This window comes from Rhinoraja longicauda, chromosome 4, assembly GCF_053455715.1.
Source record: "Rhinoraja longicauda isolate Sanriku21f chromosome 4, sRhiLon1.1, whole genome shotgun sequence".
Taxonomy (NCBI): Eukaryota; Metazoa; Chordata; class Chondrichthyes; order Rajiformes; family Arhynchobatidae; genus Rhinoraja; species Rhinoraja longicauda.
The window spans coordinates 28,366,135-28,389,945 of NC_135956.1; the positions used below are offsets into that span (position 1 = coordinate 28,366,135).

Here is a 23,811-nt window from a genome sequence, read left to right on the forward strand (position 1 = left end):
AAGTTCCAAAAGTTTGGACTCTGAATTCAATCACTTGTCTTAAGTATTAAAGCTGAAGAGCTGGAACAATGGATTAATAGGGAGAGATGTGATATAATAATAGTAACAAATATGTTGGTCAAGTTTGAACAGTGAATTTACATTCGGAAATCCTCAATGTAGCAAGGGACATGAGTGGGGTAGGCATATGCAGGACATTTGTAAAGAGAGGTGTACAAAATCATGAGGGGAATAGAACGGGTAGATGCACAGGGTCTCTTGCCCAGTGTAGGGGAATCGAGGACCAGAGGAAATAGGTTCAAAGTGAAGGGGAAAAGATTTAATAGGAATCTGAGGGGTAACATTTTCACACGAAGGGTGGTGGGTGTGTGGAACAGGCTGCCAGAGGAGATAGTTGAGGCTGGGACTATCCCAGCGTTTAAGAAACAGTTAGATAGGCACATGGATAGGATGGATAGGACAGATTGGGAGAGATATGGACCAAGCATAAGCAAGTGGGACTTGTGTAGCTGGGACATTGTTGGCCGGTGTGGGCAAGTTGGGCCAAAGGGCCTGTTTCCACACTGTATCACTCTATGACTCTATGACTTTATGTCAGTTACAATTCTGGAATTTGAAGAACATTTCTCAAAAGTTTGTATACCTGTATCAATGAATTTGTTTCAAGAAATTAATGTTAGTGGGTCAATATCCTGAAGGCCTAAACTTATAAATCAAGGGAATTAGTTCAGATTGCCTAATGGCAGCTGGAGAATTTGAATACAGCTGAAAGTACAATGTTGGTTAAAAAGTTTAGCTTTAGTTTAGAGATATAGTGTGGGAACAGGCCCTTCGACTCACTGAGTCCCAGGCAACCAACAATCGCCCGGACTCGAGTTCGATACTACACACTAGGGGCAATTTACAGAAGCCAATTAACCTATAAACCTGCATGTCTTTTGAACATGGGAGGAAACTGGAACACCCGGAGAAAACCCACACAGTCACGGAGAGAACGTACAAACTCCTTACAGACAGCACCTGTAGTTAGGATCCAACCCGGATCTCCAGCGCTAAAGACAGGAACTCTACCGTTGCGCCACTGCGCCACCCTACTTATTAGGAGGCTGTTGAATTGCTGTAAAATCCAATTGATTCTCTATAGGCAAACATGTGCCCCTTAAGTGTTCTGGTCCATAAGCAAATTGGTTCCCACAACAATGTGGCTGATTCTCAAAACACCACAATGCAAATTAGTAAGCCACTCAGTTGTATCAAACTGCCAAGAACAGGTCCACTACGTGTTTCTCACGGTAAATTGGGATGAGCAATAATCACTAGCCTTCCCACCATAGGAATACATTTTAAAACCAAAGAAATAGGAATTCTTTTTACTGGCCGGTAGATAGGACTTGGAGGGAGATGACTTGCTGGCTAATCAAAGGGATATAAAAGAACAAGTGGATATTTTTAAAGCAGATAGATCGATTCTTGATTTGTACAGGTGTCCAAGGTTATGGGGAGAAGGCAGGAGAATGGGAAGGAGAGATAGATCAGCCATGATTGAATGGCGGAGTAGACTTGATGGGCCGAAACGCCTAATTCTCCTATTCCCTATGACCTAACAACGGATCAATAGTCGTGAGAAATTTTTGAGAAAGGACTGGAATAAAGTTATGCAATTGATCAAATTGACAAATATTTAAAGATTAGGTTACAAGATCCATAAACGTTTCTAGTTTAGCAAGGGAAAAAAATGTCATTTAACCGAGTTGGACAAGGAACTGATGAGATTAGTAGAACCGAGAACAGATAATGAAGAACCATGGATTAAAAAGTGCTGGACAAATAAAGGCAAAGGTCAGTGAGATTAACAGAAAGATCAGATTTAAAATCATTGGATAAATAAACAGGTTTGTTATCAATGAAAAAACTGAGAATGGAATTAAATGCAAAATAATTGTGCCGCACCAGAAGTAGACAAATATCAAATGTGTATTGTGGATGGCGAGGGGGATTAAAAGCAAATACAACAGCAAGTAAAATTATAGTTAACATTTTAATGACAATGAGGGAGTGGCAGGGAGAAGATCAGGATAATTGGAAAGGCTAAAAGGAAGTAAGAGTGAGGATATCAGGCAGCAAAATGCATGCAGTTAATAATCATACAGAAACAGTGGGTGGATGGGGCTACAAGAGTGAAGGAATGAGTCAATTGTAAAGCAAGAGAAGCAAATGTCTTTTAAAACTCGAGGCCTGGTTGAGTGGGAGTTTTTAAGCCAACGGCACAGCACCTAACTTGCAAACAGCTCTCTCCTATATATCAGTGCTTCAGAACGCCCTCCTATATAGAGACATCAGACTTGGTCTACACATTCCTAGCTTCAAAGTCGATATTCCGATTCGCTTCTGTGACACCCCCAGCAACAGTTGCTGACCCATTATTTTCTAATCCAGTTTACTATGAAATACTCCCTGGCAATCAGACTAATTTCTAAGCAGACAATTTACAGAAATAAGACAGAGCAGGTGCATTCTACAGGAAGGCCATGTTTACTGATCGATGCTCCATTCCCAGTTGTTGCACCTGCCTGTCATGATCAGAGCCAAGTGACTCCCTTCTGTGCTACACACTTTTATGATTCTGCATATAGATGGAATCATAATTAGGTTCTAACTAACTCGTGTCTCTTAATAATCCAACTAGATTATCGCTTGAAGAACAGCTGCTTGAATTGTGGTGCATTGCCACAAATTGCAATCAGCGTGATGCAGCAGCTTCAGGGAGGAAATAGAAAAAACTTGAGCAAGAAGGGAAAATATTTGAAAAGGATTTAATAATATTCAGAAATTCAAATACAAGCAACAATCTGTAGAAACATGGGTTGCATCGACGTCAGAGGAATGCAAAGACATGAAAATAGGTCCAAGGTTTGTAAATAGTGAAAATTAACCAGCAGAATAAATGGACTGTGATATCAGCTACACTCATAACACCTAGAAATACTCTTGCTACCATTTGAGGACACTGGATGGACACTGCAGGAGGATGCTAATGGTTCTTGTCTGCCCCAAGGCCCTGATAGGAGGAACTGGCTTTGCAGGTGACAATGGGGCAATTGTACTGCTGTTGAGGGGTGGGGTGGGGTGGGGTGGGGGGGGGGGGGGGGGGGGACAGATTTTGGGCAATGGGTGGGTGGAAGAGTAATGAAAAATTGAATAATTGGCCGAAGGATGCCCAGAATCACAGCCATGAATGAGGCAAGCGGTGAGGGAGCAGGCAATGTGATGTTCAAAGGTTTCATAGTGAATCTCAACAGATCATGGAGTGATGGAATGAATTGTAGTCTGTGGATGATTAGTACAATTAAAATAATAAGGGAAATAGGGCATACTCATTCCAGGAAAGTGTGGTCCAGGTACAGGGATAATAAGATTCTATGTGCCCCTGATATGGAAATCGAGTCAGAAAAATGTGATTCATGGGGTCATACCATTGAAACAGTCAAGTAAAGGGAAGGGAAAAGAAAGTCTATTTTCAATTGCAAAATACTGGAAAAAAGTATAATGCAACTGAATGTCTATGATGAAGGGAAGAATACAAGAATTTTTACTGCAACTTTCTCCCTTTTCCATTTCTGGTAACTAAAAAGATATAAAAGTGTAAATGTCAAATTTAATTTAAAAAATGGAAAAGCACCCAACAAAAATAAAATGTGGAGATGCGCACATCAATGTTACAAGAAAGGTTACTCCTGAGTGTCATTGTAATTTCTGCGGAGACTCAATTAAAAAAAAACATATTTACATGTGCTAATAATCTCTCCTGCCTTTATACAGGAGTGCAACAGGACTGGCATTCGTTTTCATTTGTTTATTAAAGAGGACGAGGACAACGCAAACAAAAATAATGCAGGTACCAAGAGCACCAAAAGGGAGGTAAAGGTTTATCTGTAAAGATACACTATTACATAGAAACAGAGAAAATAGGTCCAAAAAATATTCCAAGTTCCTTCCACATTTTCAATATGGACATCTATCACTCGTCTTTTATCACACTTGGATCGCATATACTCCAAGCCAGGGGTGTCAAACTCATTTTAGGTCACGGGCCGGAATGGGCAAAATGCGACTTCACGCGGGCCGCATCAGTTGTGCGCAGGCGAACACCGCGCCCGTGCTCCCACAGCTTTCGTTGCCTTCGTTTTTTCAACCTGCTCTCAAGTGTCAGTCTCTGCTATAACTACAAAGTGTTTCACTTTACGAATTTCGTTTCTTATGAAGAAATTTGCCTAGTAAGCATTGCTTTTATGATTGGTATCTAGGCCCTAGATGGAGTGGATGTGGAAATAATGTTTCCAGTAATAGGAGAGTCAACAACCAGAGGTCACAGCATCAGAATAAAAGGTCATACATTCAAAATGGAGATGAGGAGGAATGGGTGGTGAATCTGTGGAATTCATTGCTACAGACAGCGGTCAAGATATTGGGTATTTTTGAGGCAGAGATTAATAGGTCTTGATTAGCTTATAGGGAGAAAGAAGACAATGGAATGTGGTTGAGAGAGAAAATAGATCAGCCATGGTTGAATGGCAAAGTAGACTTGATGGGCTAAATGGCCCAATTCCGTTCCCCTGAATTATAGTCTTCCTACAGTGTTTATGTTTTGCCCACAATGGGCTGGCCGGGTGGTGAACAGCCAAACAACCGATACCTGGCATGGTGAAAGATGGTCTGTCCATCATCTCACCTGAAGGCCCCGCTCCCCATCCTTCTCCTTATGTCTTTCTTCCTTCCCCTCACATCCTCTCCCCTCACCTCTCATGTCCTTCTCTACCCTCACCTTCTCCCTCGCCTGCCCTCTTCCTTTCCTCAGCTTATCACTTCTCTCATCCCCACTTCCTTCCTACTCACTCCCTCCCCTCCCTTACTTCATCCTCTTTCCTTACCTCGTCCCTAAATCCCCTTCCTTCCCTCATCCCTAAACACCATTCCTTCTCTCATCTGCTCCGTTCCTCACCCCCTCCCTCCCTACCTTTCTTTACCACCTACTCCTATCTATTCCTCTCGTAATTTTATAAACTGCTGTAAGATTCCCCCCCCAATCTCCTGTGCTCCAGTTAGAATAAACCCAGCCTAGCCAACCTAACCTTTTAAATAGTTCCAGGCAACATCTCATAGGAGTTTTCCTACGCTCTCTTTATTGCTACCACTTCCCTCCTGCAGTTATAGACCAGAACTGTACATAACACTCCAAATTCAGTCCAACGGCTGCAACATAACATCCCAACTCTTATAACCAATGCCTCAGCCTGTGAAGATAAGCACACTAAGTGCCTTCTTCACTACTGTATCCACTTGTGCTGCATGTTCAGGGAACTATGGACTTGCACCCCAAAGTCCCTCTGCATACCAATGTTCCCCAGATCCCTGTCATTTACTGATGTCCTGCCAGAATTTGACATCCCAAAGTGCATTACCTCACACTTGCCTGGCTTAAATTCCATCGGCTATTGCTCTGCACAAATTTCAGCTGATCCTGGTCCCGTTGTATCCTTAATCTTCTTTATTATCTACAATTCCAATTTTCATGCAGTTTTCAAACTTACTAATTAGACCAATTATATTCACATCCAAGTCTTTTATATACATTACAAACAACAAAGGTGCCAGCATCAATCTCTGTGATACACCATTTATTACAGACTTCAGTCAGAAAAATACCCCTCTATCACTAACCTCTACATCACTGAACAGTACAGCACAGGAATAGGCCTCACAGCCCACTATGTCCATGCAGAACATGATGCCAAATTAAACTAATCTCCTCTACCTGCATGTGATCCATCTCTCTCCATTCCCTGCACCTATCTAAAAGCTTCTTAAATGACACTATCATACATGCCTCAACCACCACCCTTGGCAGTGGGTTCAGGCATCCATCACTTCTGTATAAAAAACTTTATCCACGCATCTCCTATAAGCTTTGCGCCTCTCAGCTATGCCTTTCGGTCTTTGACATTTCCACCCTGGTAAATAGGTTCTGACTGTTTACGCTATCTATGTTTTTCATAATTCAATAAACATATCAGGTCTCCCCTCAACTTCAATGTTCCAGAGAAAACAATCCAAGTCTGTCCAACCTCTTCCTGTAGCTGATGTCCTCTATCCAGGCAGCATGGATAGACCTCTTCTGAACCCTTTCCAAAGCCTTCCTGTAAAGGGATGACCAGAACTGCACAAAATACTGCAAATGTGGCCTAACCAAAGTCTTATAAAGCCACAAAATGACTTCCTGACTGCTGTAGACAATGCCCCTGACCATACCATATGCTTTCGTTACCACTAGTAATTGCATTGCCACTTTCACGACAGCTATGGACTTGAACTCCAAGATCCTTCTATACATCGTGCTATCACTGTCGAAGGTAGTCGCCTAATTTACAAACGAATATTTAATTGTACCATTGGAATAACCAAGAAATATGCCTTCCCAAACAATACCACACCATGAATTCATTTTCCTATGACTTTTAATTTGGACTTTAGGTGGGGACTGGAGAAGGAATAGGGGGCAAGTAGGATGGTGTGAACCTTTTGTATTTATCTAATTGCAGCTCACAGATATATTCAACAAGTGTTTAATCTAACCATGCTTTTGGGGGGTTTTTGCACCATAATTGAAACATTTGCCTTGCTGCAAATAGAACACTTTAAATTGTCCATTCCTTCCATGTACATTCTCTTTCCTCCAAATGTCATATTTTGAATAGCACAATATGTTGATGGTAAATTAATCGTAGAGCTTTAAATTTAAATATCTGTGAAATTAATGTTTGAAATAAATGGAAAAAAATGTACATCTTGCCACAACACCTTACACCAATCAATAATGCAAGGGCATATGACAGTTATCACAACATTGTAGGCATAATTGCCAAAGTCATTTACAAGCATTATGAAAGGGATTGGAAATTTAGATGCGAGGCAATTTCTAAAATTGAACTTTTCTCCTGGGAGACTGAGGGGTGATCTTACAGAGTTGTGTCAAATCATGAAGGGCATAGATAGGGTGAACGCAAGCAGCCTTTTCCCAGGGTTGGGAAAATCAAGAACTGGAGGGGAGAAATGTTTCAAGTGAGAGGGAAAAGATTTTACAGGAACCCGAGAGGCTGCTTTTTCACAAAGAGGGCGGGACACATGTGGAACACATGAGCTGCCAGAGAACGAGGTTGAGGCAGGCACAATAACAACTTTTGAGGGACATTTGGACAGGTTCATGGATAGAAAAGGTTTAAAGGTATATGGATCAAACACGGACAAAAGGGTCTAGCGTAGATAGGCATCTGGGTCAGCAACAACGAAGGCCCATGTCCGTGCTGTGTGACTCGACTGAAGACATGTGCAATGTTGAGATGCCATCGCTTGGATGAGGTGTTAAAACTATGCCCTCTATGCCTTCTCAGCTTGATATAAAAGATCTTGAGTAACATTTCCAAGGCTTGGATGACATCCTCCATATTTTGACCAATATGTATCTTTGTCAATAAACACACAAGATCCAGTCGTTAACATGAAGCTTTCTGTGGGACTGTGCTGTGTGAACTCACTGCTGTGTGTGATTACAATGGAAAGTCAATCATTGCTGTTATTCAATTTTTTCCTGTTTATTATAATGTTGCTTTTTTGTTAATTGCCAGAAAGTTAACAAGATCACATGTTTACTCTGTATTGATAATAATAGCCTGGGCTTTAAATTTAGCTAATGACCCAAAATGCTTAGATGCTTAGTAATACCAGAATACAGATGGCTGGATACCTTATCGATTTATTCACAAAGTGCTGGAGTAACTCAGCAGGTCAGGCAGCATCTCGGGAGAGAAGGAATGGGTGACGTTTCGGGTCGAGACCCTTCTTCAGACTGGATTATGGCTGGATACCTTATCCGGGCAAGTGGAGATAAAGCCATCACACACCTGTCACAGTTGTGGAAAACAGAAAGGCTTTGGAGAAATCGTTTTTTGTGTGATATGAAGCTGATCTGTTCTTAAAGCAATAGCATTTGAAACCCATTTTATTAAAGCACTGTCAATAATTATCAAAAATATGTTGATAGTGGAGGATTTAACAATGACATCACATTGAATATCAAAGGGAGGCAGTGAGATAACCCTTTACTGGAGATGTTCAGTGACATTTATGACGCAATTATTGCTGGCTACTCTCAATTCGCATCCAAACGACAGACAACTAGACAGACAACTTTATTACCCAAGGAACAGTGAATGGAGTTAAACTGTGTAATGTGCGGGAAGCAACTGCAGATGCTGGTTTAAACCAAAGGTAGACACAAAAAGCCAGAGTAACTGAGTGGAACAGGCAGCATCTCTAGAGAGAAGCAATGGTTGACGTTTCAAGTCGAGACCCTTCTTCTGAAGAAGGGTCTCGACCCAAAACGTCGCCCATTACATCATCCAGAGATGCTGCCTGTCCCGCTGAGTTACTCCAGCTTTTTGTGTCTACCTTCTCAACATTGTGTAATCATCATCAAATATCTCATGTTCTTCCCTTGTATTGGAAAATTAGGTTTCTGAAAATGGTTAAATCCAGCACACTGCCGTAGGAAGTGGTATTCTGGGATGAGGCAATTGATTTTCAGAAACAAGTTCCATAGCCTTTGCTACATCCAGTGCTCCTAACGTCAAGTGTACAGAGCCATTGTGAAATGCCTGGAGATAAGGTCAAAGTTCCGCATTGATGCCACGTCATGTTGCGAATATTAGTGCACCATTAAACAACTGATGAAATGTGGAGGAGGTTATGTGAACATCCCAGCCTCAAGGGTGGTGAACCAATTATGTGAAAACAAATGATGAACAAAGAATTTGCAGCCCATCAGGGTCAAAATAGTTAGGTGGATAGTCAATTTTAACCTCCCCCATCCCAGAAGGCAGCCTTTAACAAATTTGATTCATTCCACTTAACATTAGAAAAAGGTTGGGAGAGCATACATTGTTCTGTGCATGTTTTTTTAACTCCCGTTGACACTTCATTTTTAATGTACACCTGCTGTAATGTAGAAGAACACCTGTTCTTCTACTCACTGGAACTCTGGCTTGATACAAGGAAAATGAGAGTTACACATTGTGATGGAATACGATTATGCTACTGCTACACCCAGTTTTCAACAACGGAATCATTTTGAATTCATCCAGTATAGTCAAATATTGGTGTTGCACAGTGAGATTGAGCATATCCTTGCTGTCAACATGGACACCTTCCATTGTGTTGTGCAACACAACCATTGTATCATCTCCACAAGAACTGGAAGGTTCACACCTACCGGCAGTGTTATGGACAGAGACACAAAATGCTGGAGTAACTCAGCGGGACAGGCAGCATCTTTGGAGAGAAGGAATAGGTGATGTTTCAGGTCAAGACCCTTCTTCAGACTGATGTCAGGGGAGAGGGATATATAGATAAGGAAGTGTAAGGTGTGAAAATAGGACAAAAGGAATAGAGATCAAGGAAAATGTAGAATAGATCATTGTTAGCTGGGAGAAGGTAACAACAAAGCAAACAGAGATAAAATGTAGTTGGAGACAGTAAAACTGGTCCGAGAACTGGGAAGGGGGAGGGGTGGAGAGAGAGGGAAAGCAAGGATGTTAGAGAAGTCAATGTTCATACCGCTGGGGTGTAAGCTGCCCAAGCGAAATATGGGGTGCTGTTCCTCCAAATAATAAGGGTGACTTTAGAAAATAACAGAGCATGCTGGAAACACTCAGGTCAGATTGGAACTGTGATGAGAAAAACAGAGCTAATGTTTTAGATCGGATACTCCTGGTTACAACAGTTCTGGCGAAGGATCTGTGACCCGAAACCATATCTCAGTTTCTCTTCCCACAGATGCAGCTGACCTACATGTTTCCAGCGTTTTTTGTTTTATTTCAACTTTCCAGCATCCATATTTTTTTTTTAGATTTTCAATAAAATGAAAGGCACAGGGACAAGAATGAAACTACATCTTGTATTTGAAACATAAATTGGGGAGACTACGAGTACAGAAAAGCTGAATTAGCAAAGGTGAACTGTCAAAGTAGGTCAAGGGATCAGTCAGTCAAGATGCTGTGACGAACATTTAAGGAGATCTTTCTCAGGGTACAAAGAATAGATATGTTTGTTTGAAAAAGGAAAATTCCAAAGGGGGTCTCAAAATCCATGGTTAACCAGAGAAAGTTAAAGATAACATCAAAGGTAAAAAAAAAGCACATAATTATATGACAGGTGGCAGACTAGAATAGCAGACAGATTACAAAAAACAGTAAAGAATGACTAAAAGATTAATAAGAAAGCAAAAAATTGAAAATGAGTTTGAAGATACCAGAAAACAAGGAGTTAGCAGAAGAATTAAGCAGATAATTTGCATCAAAGATAAACAAAATGCTGGAGTAACTCAGCGGATCAGGCAGCATCTCTGGAGAAAAGGATTAGGTGATGTTTAATAATAATAATAATGCATTACATTTATATAGCGCTTTTCTAGAAACCCAAAGACGCTTTACATATTAGATCTAACAAAGATAAATAAATAAACAAACAGAAAAGGATGAATAAGGTGGAGCGGCGGTCAATGATTGAAGGCGGTGTTGGACAAGTGAGACTTGTTTCAGGTTTCAGGTCAAGACTCTTCTTCAGACTGAGTCAGGGGACAGGGCAACTAGAGGTATAAAAAGCTACAGAGAGCTGGAGGAATCAAAGAGGGGAAGCAATGAGAGAGGATGTTGCAGAATTCCCATCAGAGAGAGGAGGAGAACTTAGTAGGTATACCTTGTGGAGATTTCACAGTGGACCAGACAAAATATGTAGGAAGGAACTGCAGATGCTTTTTACACCGAAGATAGACCCAAAATGCTGGAGTAACTCGGTTACCGCAGAGGCCTCTTTACAACCTTTTCCACTTGTGTTGCCACTTTCAGAAAACTATGAACTTGCAACCCAAGATCCTTCTGTATATCAATGCTCCTAAAGGTCCTGTCATTTATCGTATACTATGGACACCTGCAGATTCAGGAACAGTTTCTTCCCAGCTGTTATCAGGCAACTGAACCATCCTATCACAAGTAGAGAGCAGTCCTGAACTACTATCTACCTCTTTGGAGTTCCTCAGATGATCATTGATCAGACTTTACTGGCTTTATCTTGCACTAAACGTTATTCCCTTTGTCGCATATCTTTACACTGTGAATGGCTTGATTGTAATCAGGTATTGTCTTTGCACTGACTGGTTAGCACGCAACAAAAGCTTTTCACTGTACCTCGGTACATGTGACAATGAACTAAACTAATTAACGAACACCTTCACTCGACCCATCGGAACCTACCTGATCTCCCGGTTGCTAAACACTTTAATTCTCCTTCCCATTCCCACACAGACCTTTCTGTCCTAAATCTCCTCCATTGTCAGAGTGAGGCCAAACGCATATTGATTTCTCTCACTTCAGGTAGCCCCAGCATTCCCTCTCTCTCTCTCTCTCTATCCCTTCCCCACCCAAGTCGCACTAGCTTCTCGTTTTCACCCAACAAACAGCTAATAATGGCCTGTTTCCTTTATCTTTGTTACTTTTTTTGCATATCTTTTATTCATTGCTCTTTATCTCTCTACATCATCGTCTATATCTCGTTTCCCTTATCCCTAACCAGTCTGAAGAAGGGTCTCAACCCGAAACGTCACCCATTCCTTCTCTCCAGGGATGCTGCCTGTCCCGTTGAGTTACTCCAGCTTTGTGTCTATCTTTGTTTTAAACCAGCATCTGCAGTTCCTTCCTACACATAACTTTCCTCTTACATTTGACCTAAAAAAATGTGTCACCTCAAACTTATGCAGATTTGCCATTTCTCTGCCAAAATGTTAACATTATCTACAGCTCTACTCATTTCTGTGTCATCTGCAAACTTATTGATTAGACCAGGTACATTTTCATTTAAAATTATTTGTCTACACCATTGGTCACAGACTTCCAGTCAGAAAACATTCCCCTGCCTTCTATGACCAAGCTCCTTTTGTATCCAACTTTACCAACTCATCATGGATCCTTTATCCAGCCAACTAAGAAGACCTTCATCAAATGCATGACCTTCATCAAATGCAAGTCTATGCAGACCACCTGCATTCTTGTCACTACGTCAAAAAGAAATTTGATGGACTGAAGTTCTCCCACACAAAGCCATGCAGGCTATCCCTAATTTCCATGCTTTCCCAAATCCCAAAAAAAAACTGTCCCCTAAAAATCTTCAACAATTTTCCTATCACTGATGTAAGGCTTGGAAAAAAAATCATGTTAATCAGACTAAGCCAGCATAGTTTGAGAAAGGGAAACCATAGTCCGTGAATTTATTGTTCTTTGAAGTAACATGAGCTGTAAATATTGGAGAACCAGTGATTTTCAGAAAGCTTTGAAAAGGTGCTGCTTCAAAGGTTCATTGTGGAGAATAAAAGATTATGGGGAAGCTGATAACATATTGGTTATCAGAAAATTGATCAGCTCACAAGGAAAGGAATGGGAGGAAACCAGTCTTTACTGTTTACTGTGGGAAGATGTAACAAGTGAGTGCCTGATTGTACCTGGTGGAGTTTAGAAGTACACTACAAGGAAAGATTTGAAAGAAAAACAAAAGATCCTGAGGGAGCCTTAACATGATTATATGCTTTGAGGTTGTGTGCAGGAGAATCTGGAACTACTGATTAAACTGTGGCGTTGCTCCCTTTAAAGTGGATACGAGGATAAGCTCTTTTTAGTTTAGTTTAGATTAGTTCAGTTTAGTTGATTGCCACGTATACTGAGGTACAGTGAAATGCTTTTGTTGTATGCGGAAAGACAATACACGAGTGTCATGAGATAAGTCATGATGATGATATGCAAATATGTGACCTGTGTATCAGGTGATTGGAGAGTTGGAAGGGGTGTGTGCTGAATACTGCAAGGCCAGAGGTTGCAGTCAGGAGACAATAAACATAGAAACTAAGTTATGTAACTTATACCGATTGTGTCTGCATCATTATTCCACATCCGAGGCGGAGATGTGACAATGATTACAATCAAGCCAACCAGTGTACAAATACATGATAAAGTGAATAATGCTTAGTGCAAGATAATGTACAGTACAGTAAAGTCCAATGAAAGATAGTCCAAGGGCCTCCAATGAGGTAGATAGTAGCTCAGGACTGATCTCTAGTTGTTGGTAGGATGGTTCAGTTTCTCTCCAAGGTTTATGAATCTTTAAACTCTTGGACAGATATTTGATCGATAAGGGGCTGTGGGGATGGTTGAAAGGTTACCACCAACAGATGGAAATGTTGAATTTACAAACAGATCAGCATTGATTATGTTAAATGACAGAGAAGCTTTGAGGGACTGAGTGAGCCACTCCTATTCCTAATTAGTATGCAAGACCAATGATGTGCGATCTGGGATGTACTGAATAAGCCAAACATGAAACTAGGAAACACCAAGTAAAAATTTCCACAAAAGCCATCTGTGCAATTTTAAGAGTCTACCCGAAAGAACAAGCCACCCTTTTCAACACTATCCAACTTGTTTAGGGCGACGCTTGCTTACATTAGAAATGTCATATGAAATATAGGAGTTATAAATTGCACCCCAACCGTGATTGGCATTTCTGAGAACAATGTAAACGCTTTAAATTATCCCGATCATACTTATTCATATCCGCCATGGGGGGAAAAAGAATATAATGTTTACACCTTAATCTGGAAAACTCCTGCATCACTCGATACATCAAGGTTTCAACGTGAAATCCAATTGAAAGGTTCACCGCACCCCCAAAAAAAACCCACCGTTGCATTGCTTTGCTGGCGCCCCTGAGGCCCGAGCTCACCTGTATGGATGGAAATGTGTTTTTAATTAAATTATACATCTTTTGATGTGACAGCAGGTCTCCGCTGGTGAGCATCTCATCGGCCCCTTCCTTAGTCTTCCCTTTGGTTTTGCCGTGGAGCTCGCCCTCTTCCATCACCCGCTTCACTTCTTCCCCTCCTCGGACGGCGGCTTCCACCGACAACGCCAGCAGCTCTCTCAGGTCGACCCTGTCCGAGCCGGGCATCTTTCTGAAGATCGCGATCTTGCCAGCCAGAAAACCCGAGTAGAAGTGATAGAGCACCCCGACGGTGAGCAAGGCGAACACGGCCACGCCAAGCGGAGACAGCCGAATGCCCATCGGAGCCATGGCCGTCAACCAGCCGCTGTGCTGTGGTGCAGACAAAGCACCCGGTGAGCTTGCAGTGGCTGCTGCTGTAGCTACTGTAGCTGCTGTAGCTACTGTAGCTGCTGATGCTGCAGCTGCTGCTGATGACCGTGGCTCGCGGCGCAGAGTCTTGTCGTCCCGGGCCCGGGTCCCGGAGCGCGAGCTCCAGGCACCGCTGTCTGCAGCTCCTGCCCTTCGCAGCCCTGGGCGCTGCTAGTGCTGCTGCCACCGCCAGTCAGTCAGTTACCAACCCCACTCGCTTTTGCAGCTGCCGTTCCCGTCCACGTCCTCCATAGGTCATAGGGTAAAGGTAATAATGTAACTGCTTCTGGGTCATTTAAGCCGTTTTTCTCGTCAGTTCGTGATCCTGCAAAAATAAAATTGTGTGATTTAATAGGATTTCATTTAGGCGGGGGGGGGGGTTGTTAAAATGGGTATTTTAGGTGTACACATAATCCTTCGAACACATAAATCAATCTATGGAAAATACTCAAAAGCAAAATAAATATTGGAATCTGAACTGATAAATGTTGGCAATATTTAGCAGATCGAACACCATCTGTGGAAGGGGAACCAAGATGAAAGTTTCAGGCCAATGGACTTCCTTAAAACTAAAAAAAAGTTACATAGAAAAGGGGGGGAGAGTGGAGGGAAGAAAACCAGAAGTCTCCAATAGATGTGCATCAAGACAGATTGAGTAAGGCAGGATGCAGTGCTGGTGGCGAATGAATACTCAACAGTAATTCTGGAGGAGGGATAAATAAGCTCCCACCTGAGGAGCACTTCGTCTTTTAACTGCCTCCTTTTTCAAAGTTGAATTTGCCAGTGTCAAATACTTATCACTTCCAGCCATACAGCACACATTACAACATTCATATATTTTTTAATATCTGAAGTTAGAGCCATAGAATTATGCAGCATGGAAACAGGCTATAGCCATAAAATGCTGGAGTAACTCATTGGGACAGGTAGCCCCTCTGGAGAGAAGGAATGGGTGACGTTTCAGGTCGAGAAGGGTTCGACCCGAAACGTTCCCCTTCTTTCTCTCCAGAGATGTTGCCTGACCCGCTGAGTTACTTCAGCATTTTGTGTCTATCTTTGGTTTAAACCATCATCTGCAGTTCCTTCATACACATGGAAACAGGCCACTTAGTCTACATGCACAGAACAGTGCGCATTAAACCCTTTTTTGGCATTTGGCCAATAGTCTTCTAAGCTAAGGCAATTTAAGTGCTTGTCTCATCACTCCTTAAATGCTATCACTGTTTCCACTGCTCACTCTAGCAGTGCATTCCAAGTGCTAAGCACAGTCAGGGTGACAATGTTTCCCCTCTACACTCTTACCACTAGTTTTATGCACCTCTGGTAAGGACTCTCATAATTTTACATATCTCAATTAAGTCCCATCGTAACCTCCTCTCCAGAAAAAAACCCAGACCTAGCCTCTCCTCATAACTGCATCCCAGGCAACATCCTGGTGAATTTCCTCTGCACTTCTTCCTAGCACTTCACATTAGTGGAATATTATCTGATAGGGAAAACTTTAGAAACCAGTGAAGAATTACCTAAAAAAAGGGTAAGATAATAGATTATAGTGAGTTAGTAAGGAATACAAAAAAAACATTAATAAGAGCTTTTGCAAGTATATGCAGGAAAAGAGAGAGCTGATCCCTTTCAGAATTAAATCAGGGAATTAACAATGGAAATGAATAAAAAAACAGATATTGAACAAGTATTTTGAATATTTTCACATTAGAAGGCACTGAAAGCATCCATGGGAAATGAGTTCTCCATTATACTCCTTCACTACAGAAACGGTAATAGGCAAACTAGTGGGACTAAAGGCAAACAAGTCTCCTGGACCTGATTATCTGCATCCTCGGATATGAAAGGGTGGCTGCAGTAATGGTGGATCAAGTGTTTGTGATCTATTGATCAGTGTTTGTGAACTACAGGCCATTTAGCTTGACACCCTCACAACATGTTTTGCCATCTGTTTTGGGGTAAATTCTAGAATCCATCATTGAAGAAGTAGTGTGTTGGAAGGCACTGCAGATGCTGGTTTAAACTGAAGATAGCCACAAAAAGCTGAAGTAACTCAGCGGGACACACAGCATCTCTGGAGAGAAGAAATGGGTGACGTTTTAGGTCAGACTGGTTAGGGATTAGGGAAACAAGAGATATAGAAGATGATGTAGAGAGATAAAGAACAGTGAATAAAAGATATGCAAAAAAGTAACGATGATAAAGGAAACAGCCCATTGTCAGCTGTCTGTTGGGTAAAAATGAGAAGCTAGTGTGACTTGCGTGGGGGAGGGATAGAGAGAGAGGGAACCTGAAGTTAGAGAAATCGATATTCATACCAATGGGCTGTTAGCTCCCAAAGCGAAATATGAGATGCTGTTCCTCCAATTTGTGTTTAGCCTCACTTTGACAATGGAGGAGACCTAGGACAGAAAGGTCTGTGTGGGAATGGGATGGAGAATTAAAGTGTTTAGCAACCGGGAGATCAAGTAGGTTCAGGCGGACTGAGCGAAGGTGCCCAGCGAAACAATCGTCCAGTTTACGTTTGGTCTCGCCGATGTATAAGCGTTCACATCTTGAACAACGGATACAGTAGATGAGGTGCAAGTGAACCTCTGCCTAACCTGAAAGGACTTTCATGGTCCCTGGACAGAGTCAGCAGAGGAGGAATAGGGACAGGTGTTGCATCTTCTACAGTTGCAGGGGAAGGTACATGGGAAGGGGGTGGTTTGGGTGGGAAGGGAGGAGTTAACCAGGGAGTTGTGGAGGGAACAGTCTCTGTGGAAGGCAGAAAGGGGTGGAGATGGGAAGATGTGACTACTGTTGGGATCCCATTGAAGGTGGCAAAAAAATTTGAGGATTATATGTTGTATGCGACGGCTGAAGGGGTGAAAGATGAGAGCTAGGGGGACTCGGTCTCTGTTGCGACAAGGGGGAGGGGGAGCAAGGGCTGAGCTGCGGGGTACTGAGGAGACACAAGTGAGGCCCTCATCTATGATGGGAGAGGGGAACCCCCGCTACCTAAAGAAATAGTGGCAGGACATTTGGAAAATCAGAAGACAGCCAAGTAAACTCACAATGGTTTTATAAAAGGGAAATTCTGTTTGATAAATGTATGTCTTCATTGAGGATGTAACAAGCATGGTTGATAAAGAAGAAGTAGCTTATTTAGATTTCCAGAAGGCATTCAATAAGATGCCACATAGAAGGTAAGAACATGTGCCATTGGGGGTATGTTTTTGCATGGATAGACACAGGCTAACTAACAGAAAAAGTGTCAGGTTAAATGTAATTTTCGTTTTTAGACAATAGACAATAGACAATAGGTGCAGGAGTAGGCCATTCAGCCCTTCGAGCCAGCACCGCCATTCAATGCGATCATGGCTGATCACTCTCAATCAGTACCCCGTTCCTGCCTTCTCCCCATACCCCCTCACTCCGCTATCCTTAAGAGCTCTATCCAGCTCTCTCTTGAAAGCATCCAACGAACTGGCCTCCACTGCCTTCTGAGGCAGAGAATTCCACACCTTCACCACTCTCTGACTGAAAAAGTTCTTCCTCATCTCCGTTCTAAATGGCCTACCCCTTATTCTTAAACTGTGGCCCCTTGTTCTGGACTCCCCCAACATTGGGAACATGTTTCCTGCCTCTAATGTGTCCAATCCCCTAATTATCTTATATGTTTCAATAAGATCCCCCTTCATCCTTCTAAATTCCAGTGTATACAAGCCCAGTCGCTCCAGCCTTTCAACATACGACAGTCCCGCCATTCCGGGAATTAACCTAGTGAACCTACGCTGCACGCCCTCCATAGCAAGAATATCCTTCCTCAAATTTGGAGACCAAAACTGCACACAGTACTCCAGGTGCGGTCTCACCAGGGCCCGGTACAACTGTAGAAGGACCTCTTTGCTCCTATACTCAACTTGTTACAAGTTGTTACGAGTAGAATCAATTGTGGAGCATCAACTATTTACCACCATATTAATAATTTAAATTAGTATATATTGTAATCAAATTTGCAATGATTCAAAGGTGGAAAAGAAAATTGTGAAGTGAATGCAAAGAGTCTATAGAGGAATATAGGATAGGTCAAGTGTTTGGGTAAAAATTTGGCAGGTGGACAAGAATGTGAGGAAATGCAAGTTCCTCACTTCAATAGGAAAATAGAAAAGGATAATATTTACATGAAAAGTGAATGCAAATGCTCTAGAGAGCAATTTGGGTAGCCTTGTGCATTAAATGAATTTAGCATGCACGTACAACAAATAGTTAGGAATGTTGACCTTTTTATTGCAAGGGATGAAGTATAAAACAGGGTTGTCTTTGCTACAACTGCACAAAACCTTGATGGGACCAAGTTTTAGTCTTTAATCAGAGGGTGGTGAATCTGTGGAATTCTTTGCCATAGAAGGCTGGGGAGGCCAAGTCAATGGATATCTTTAGGGCACACCTTGGTATGGGTGTCAAGGGTTATGGGGGAGAAGGCAGGAGAATAGGGTTAGGAGTGAGAGGTAGATCAGCCGTGATTGGCGGAGTAGACTTGATGGGCCAAATGGCCGAATTCTGCTCGTATCACTTATGACCATGCCCAGAGCACTGCACAGTATTGTACTCCTTATTTAAGAAGGTATATATTTGCATTGGAGGCAATTCACAGAGGCTGACTGGGATGAAAAGATTTCCATGTGGAGAAAAATGGAGCAGGCTAGGCAAATAGTCTTTGAGGTTTAGAAGAGTAAGAAATTAAATGTAAAAGATTCTGAGATGGTTTGACAAGAGAGCTGCCCAGAGGGTGCTTGCAATCACTAAAATTGGAAGATGATGTTTTGGTTTAAACATTACCCATTTAAGACAGAAATAAGGAGGAATATCTTCTCTCAGATTGTTGTGAATGTTTCTCTGCCCCGGGGAAGTGGGGGAGGCTCAAGGTAGTCAGCGCGAAGATTGACAGATTCGTAGTCTCTCAGAGACTAGAGGTCTATGGAAAATAAGGAGGCAAATGGAGCTACCTCCGACATTAGATCAACCACAACCTTATGAAATGGCAGAGGAGCTTTGAGAGGCCAGGTGACCGACTCCTAATTTTTTTTAATGTTCTTATGTGGACAAGACGAGCTCTGATAAAGTGAGTGGTGTAGTTTATGAAAGTGTTTTCACCGACAGCCCGTGTACAATAATATATATCATCAATGGCATCATCTATATTTACACATACTAGTAGAACAAATGGTTAGCTCGTTTCTGAATTATAAGTCTTCAGTTTTTCTTTCAGGAGCAACAATTTTAATGATAACATTTTAGAATCCCTGTACCCTAATATTATCATGGGCATCTACAAGGATGTAAAATTAAAAGGCAACCTAAGGAAGTTTTTTTTCTCACATCTGATCAGAACCAAACACGCATAATCCAGGTCTGTCGGGTCTTTGGTCAGATAGCTAGGCTTTACCTGTCACTTTTCCTTGAAACCTTGGCCTCACATAGTGGGGGGAAATTGTACAATTTTTCTGTGCAAGATTCGAATAACTAACTGGATTTATAATCGAGTGCTCATTCCCATTCGTGTTAATGACAGGAGTGATTTATTTGTAAAGTATGGCTAAATCACTTTTTTCACAGTGTAACAGGAGACACGAACATATATTTGGTGAAAGTAGATCAATGTATTTTTTTTTCAGTGGTGAGTTCACAGCAGCTGGAAAAAGCCTAGCCTCCATGTTCGCAGTCATGAAAGGAAATAAACAATGGGTAAATTCATGGGTACTGCACAATCAGCCGGAGGCCACACACAAAGAGAATGTGGATTAGATAACAGCACTGATTCTGCTCTCCCTTCCATCATAGTTCCTCATAGGAAATGTACGATCAGCAAATATACCCAAAATTCTGGTTCCTACGAGGATCCCAGAGAAGTCATAAACTGCACCCAAGATTGGGGAAAATCTACAGTTAAAGCTTGGATCGGCACTTGCATTTTAAGCAAGCAGTGTACTCAGATTGATGTGATAGAGTATGTTGCTCGGGGGCTATCTGTTGTTACATTATTATCTCCATTAATATAGAAAACAGAATTTCATATCACAAAACAAATTATAGGGCAGTTTTATTCTAAGGTCATGAGGTTAAAAAGTGCAAAGTTGCATTGTAAATTGAATTTGTAAAAATATATTAAATAAGTAAAGGGAAATTCACTGGAACTGGCTTCCATCATTCTGAATTTTAAACTGAACATAAATAATTCCCTGCTGCATAGAAACTGGACAGATTTTTGTGCTAATCAGTCTGAAGCACAACATTTAAAAAAATCTAATATGGAAATATTGATATTGATTTGTTTTCACATGTATCGAGATACAGTGAAAAAAAATTGTTTGCTTGATATCCAGTCAAATGATAGTGATGAAGTAAAGTCATCGGTGTGCTTTCCTGACTGTTTTTTCAACGTGATTGGTCCAGGACAAATTGTTGGTGATATTTACATCTTGGAAAGCTGAAGCTTGCGATCATCTCCACTTCAGCACCATTGATGCTGACTGGGGTGTGTACAACGCATTGTTTCTTTTTTTATCAAGTCAAGCTATTGGCAGAGAAACAGCATGAATGTTTCAGATAGAAGACTTCTTCAGCATTTACCTTCATGATTGATTGTTATAGATTGCAACCTAGAAATTATTTGGGCCCGAAACGGCACATAAAATTAATGAAGCACACTGAGCCAACGAATGTTGTTCTCAAGAAATTGCACAAGGCACAAGACGTGGCAGATTGCAGGTTCGATCTGCAGGTAACCAGGGACGAAATGTGGATTCAGGTGAAATAATCCGAATGATGGGGAAGGGTGCACTTGTTTGGGCACCATTTTGGAGTTGAGGGGATGGGGTTGAGTGGTGAGGTTGGAACATGAAAGTAGTGAGCAAAGCATGAGAGATATGGGGGTTGCACTCCCAGGGATGTGTGCCAGAGCCATGATGGGTGAAGATCACGATTGAGATAAAGCAGGCTCCCATGGTATTAAACCTGGAACCAGCATAGGCAGATCTTCTTTGAGGTATGCTTCATGTGTGCTGGAAAGGGTTTCGGCTGCGTGAAAGCATGAATGCATCAGATGTACATTGAACACAAAGGGAAATCATGGGCAACAGAACATGTGTTAAAGATCTTGTTTACTTTTCTAACTTTTTTATAGAAGCTGTACCTGCTTTGTACAGTACACAAACATTGCACCATGCAATAGAATTTCTCAAGCTAGATGTTTAATGCATGTACTGGTAGCACTTAGTATGGAAAAATCAGATAACGGCTGAGTAAGTGTTTACAAGAATAAAGAAGGAACTATGGTAAAACATAGTTTGAAGAAGAGTCTCGACCCAAAATGTCACCCATTCCTTCTCTCCAGAGATACTGCCTATCCCACTGAGTTACTCCAGCTTTTTGTGTCTATCTATGGTAAAACATTGCTTATTTATGTTCAACTTCGTTTGACAAACAGATGAGGTAATTTGTAGAGCTGATGAATAAATATAGGCTTGGCTATTAGGAGCATGTGCTTATCTTTAGATAATATTATGGCACCTATTATAATCACTTAAAGGGACAAACATGGCCTCCCATCATCCTATTATTCCATTTTAATAATCCCACCTATAACTTATTTATTTTTGCAAGGCTTGGCAGATCAATTGGCAGTGTTCAGTGAAATAGTTGCCTAATCTATGATTGGTCTCATTAAATAAAGGAAGCCACATCAGGAGCCCAGAAGAGGTTGTTAGAGGTGTATGTGAACCTCTGCCTCACCTGGAAGAGCTGCTGATCTTCTTGCGTTGGATGTGAGATAGGAGATGCAGGGACAGGGGTTGCATATCTTGTTGATACAGGAGAGAGTGTTTGGGGAGAAGGAGGGTTGGGCGAGAAGGGTTGAGTGAACCAAGGAGTTGCGGAGGGAGTGGTCTTTACAGAAACTAGAAAGTTTAGTTTATTGTCACGTGTTCTGAGGTACAGTGAAAGGCTTTTGTTGTGTGCTATCTACACAGCAGAAAGACTACATGATTACAATCGAACCATTTAGACAATAGACAATAGGTGCAGGAGGAGGCCATTCGGCCCTTCGAGCATTCAATGTGATCATGGCTGATCATTCTCAATCAGTACCCCGTTCCTGCCTTCTCCCCATACCCCCTGACTCCGCTATCCTTAAGAGCTCTATCCAGCTCTCTCTTGAATGCATTCAGAGAATTGGCCTCCACTGCCTTCTGAGGCAGAGAATTCCACAGATTCACAACTCTCTGACTGAAAAAGTTTTTCCTCATCTCAGTTCTAAATGGCCTACCCCTTATTCTTAAACTGTGGCCCCTTGTTCTGGACTCCCCCAACATTGGGAACATGTTTCCTGCCTCTAACGTGTCCAACCCCTTAATAATCTTATACATTTACAGTGTATAGATACATGATAAGGCAATAACGTTTAGTGCAAGGTAAAGCCAACAAAGTCTGAACAAGGATAGTCCGAGGGTCACCCATGAGGTAGATAGTAGTTCAGGGGTGAAGATGTGCAAATGTGATTGGAGAAGAGAGCACTTTGAAGTGTCGAAGAATAATGTGTTGGATATGGAGGCTAGTGGAGTGAAAGGTGAGGACCAGAGAAACCCTTCCAACTTCTTCCAATGCTCCAGTTGCCCTGCTCCTTTCCCTTCCTTCATTTGCTCATCTATTCCAGAATCCTACATTTCCCTTTTATCCCCCTTCTTTCCACTCCCTCCTGTCCACTTCCACCCCATATACATCCCTCCAGCTTTACATTTCACTCCTCTTTTCATATCTGATACCCATCTGTCTCCTTTTCCACCTTCAGCATTTGTCATTTACACCACTGATCTGCAAATCACCCATCCCTCACCTGTATCTATACATGACTTGCCAGGCTTTGTCTCACTATCACCTCCCTTTTGCATTCTCTCCGCTACTCCATAAGTTTGAAGAAGGGGTCCCAATTCCTGAAAAGTCATCTGTTCATTCCCATCATAGATGCTGTCTGACCCGCTGCATTCCTCCACCACTTTGTGTTTTGCTCAAGATTCCAGCATCTGCAGTTTCTTATGCATCTAATATTCAGAAATTCAATGCAACTATGTTCAACTTGAGTATTAAGTTTACAAAACCAGAAAAGTTGGTGAAATTAGAAGAATTAAATAAGAAATGATGGTTTATGTCAAAACTTGCATGTAAACAAACAAATGGCTGTTAAAATTTAGAGCAAACATGCATAAAGTACTATACATTGGAAGGAAAATGGCAGTTTGAAGGTGTTATTTATTTTAATTATGCATGCTTCTGTTAGGCTAAAGTGAAGTTACGCCCAGCAACATGCATTTTAATTTAATCCTAATAGATAGTATGATACTAAAACTCAAGCAATTCATTGTCAACAGGTTTATTTTGGATATTGGTATGCAATTAGACTGATGCCATGGTGTTCATTTACTGGGAACCATTTATCTTATCAACCAGTTCCTGGATCGGTCTCCTGAACAATCTCAGAAACTCAAA

The 23,811-nt window shown here is 41.7% G+C and overlaps 1 protein-coding gene across 1 annotated transcript in view; it reads right to left on the minus strand.

Moving 5' to 3' along the window:
• The window catches only part of bpnt2 (3'(2'), 5'-bisphosphate nucleotidase 2), a 28,675-nt gene extending 14,129 nt beyond the window's left edge, over positions 1 to 14,546 (minus strand). Inside the window, exon 1 of the mRNA XM_078397424.1 lies at positions 13,876 to 14,546. Within this exon, the coding sequence (XP_078253550.1) occupies positions 13,876 to 14,223 (348 nt within the window). The 5' untranslated portion in view covers positions 14,224 to 14,546. The remainder of the gene's footprint in view (positions 1 to 13,875) is intronic.
• Between the last annotated feature and the right edge of the window lie 9,265 nt (positions 14,547 to 23,811).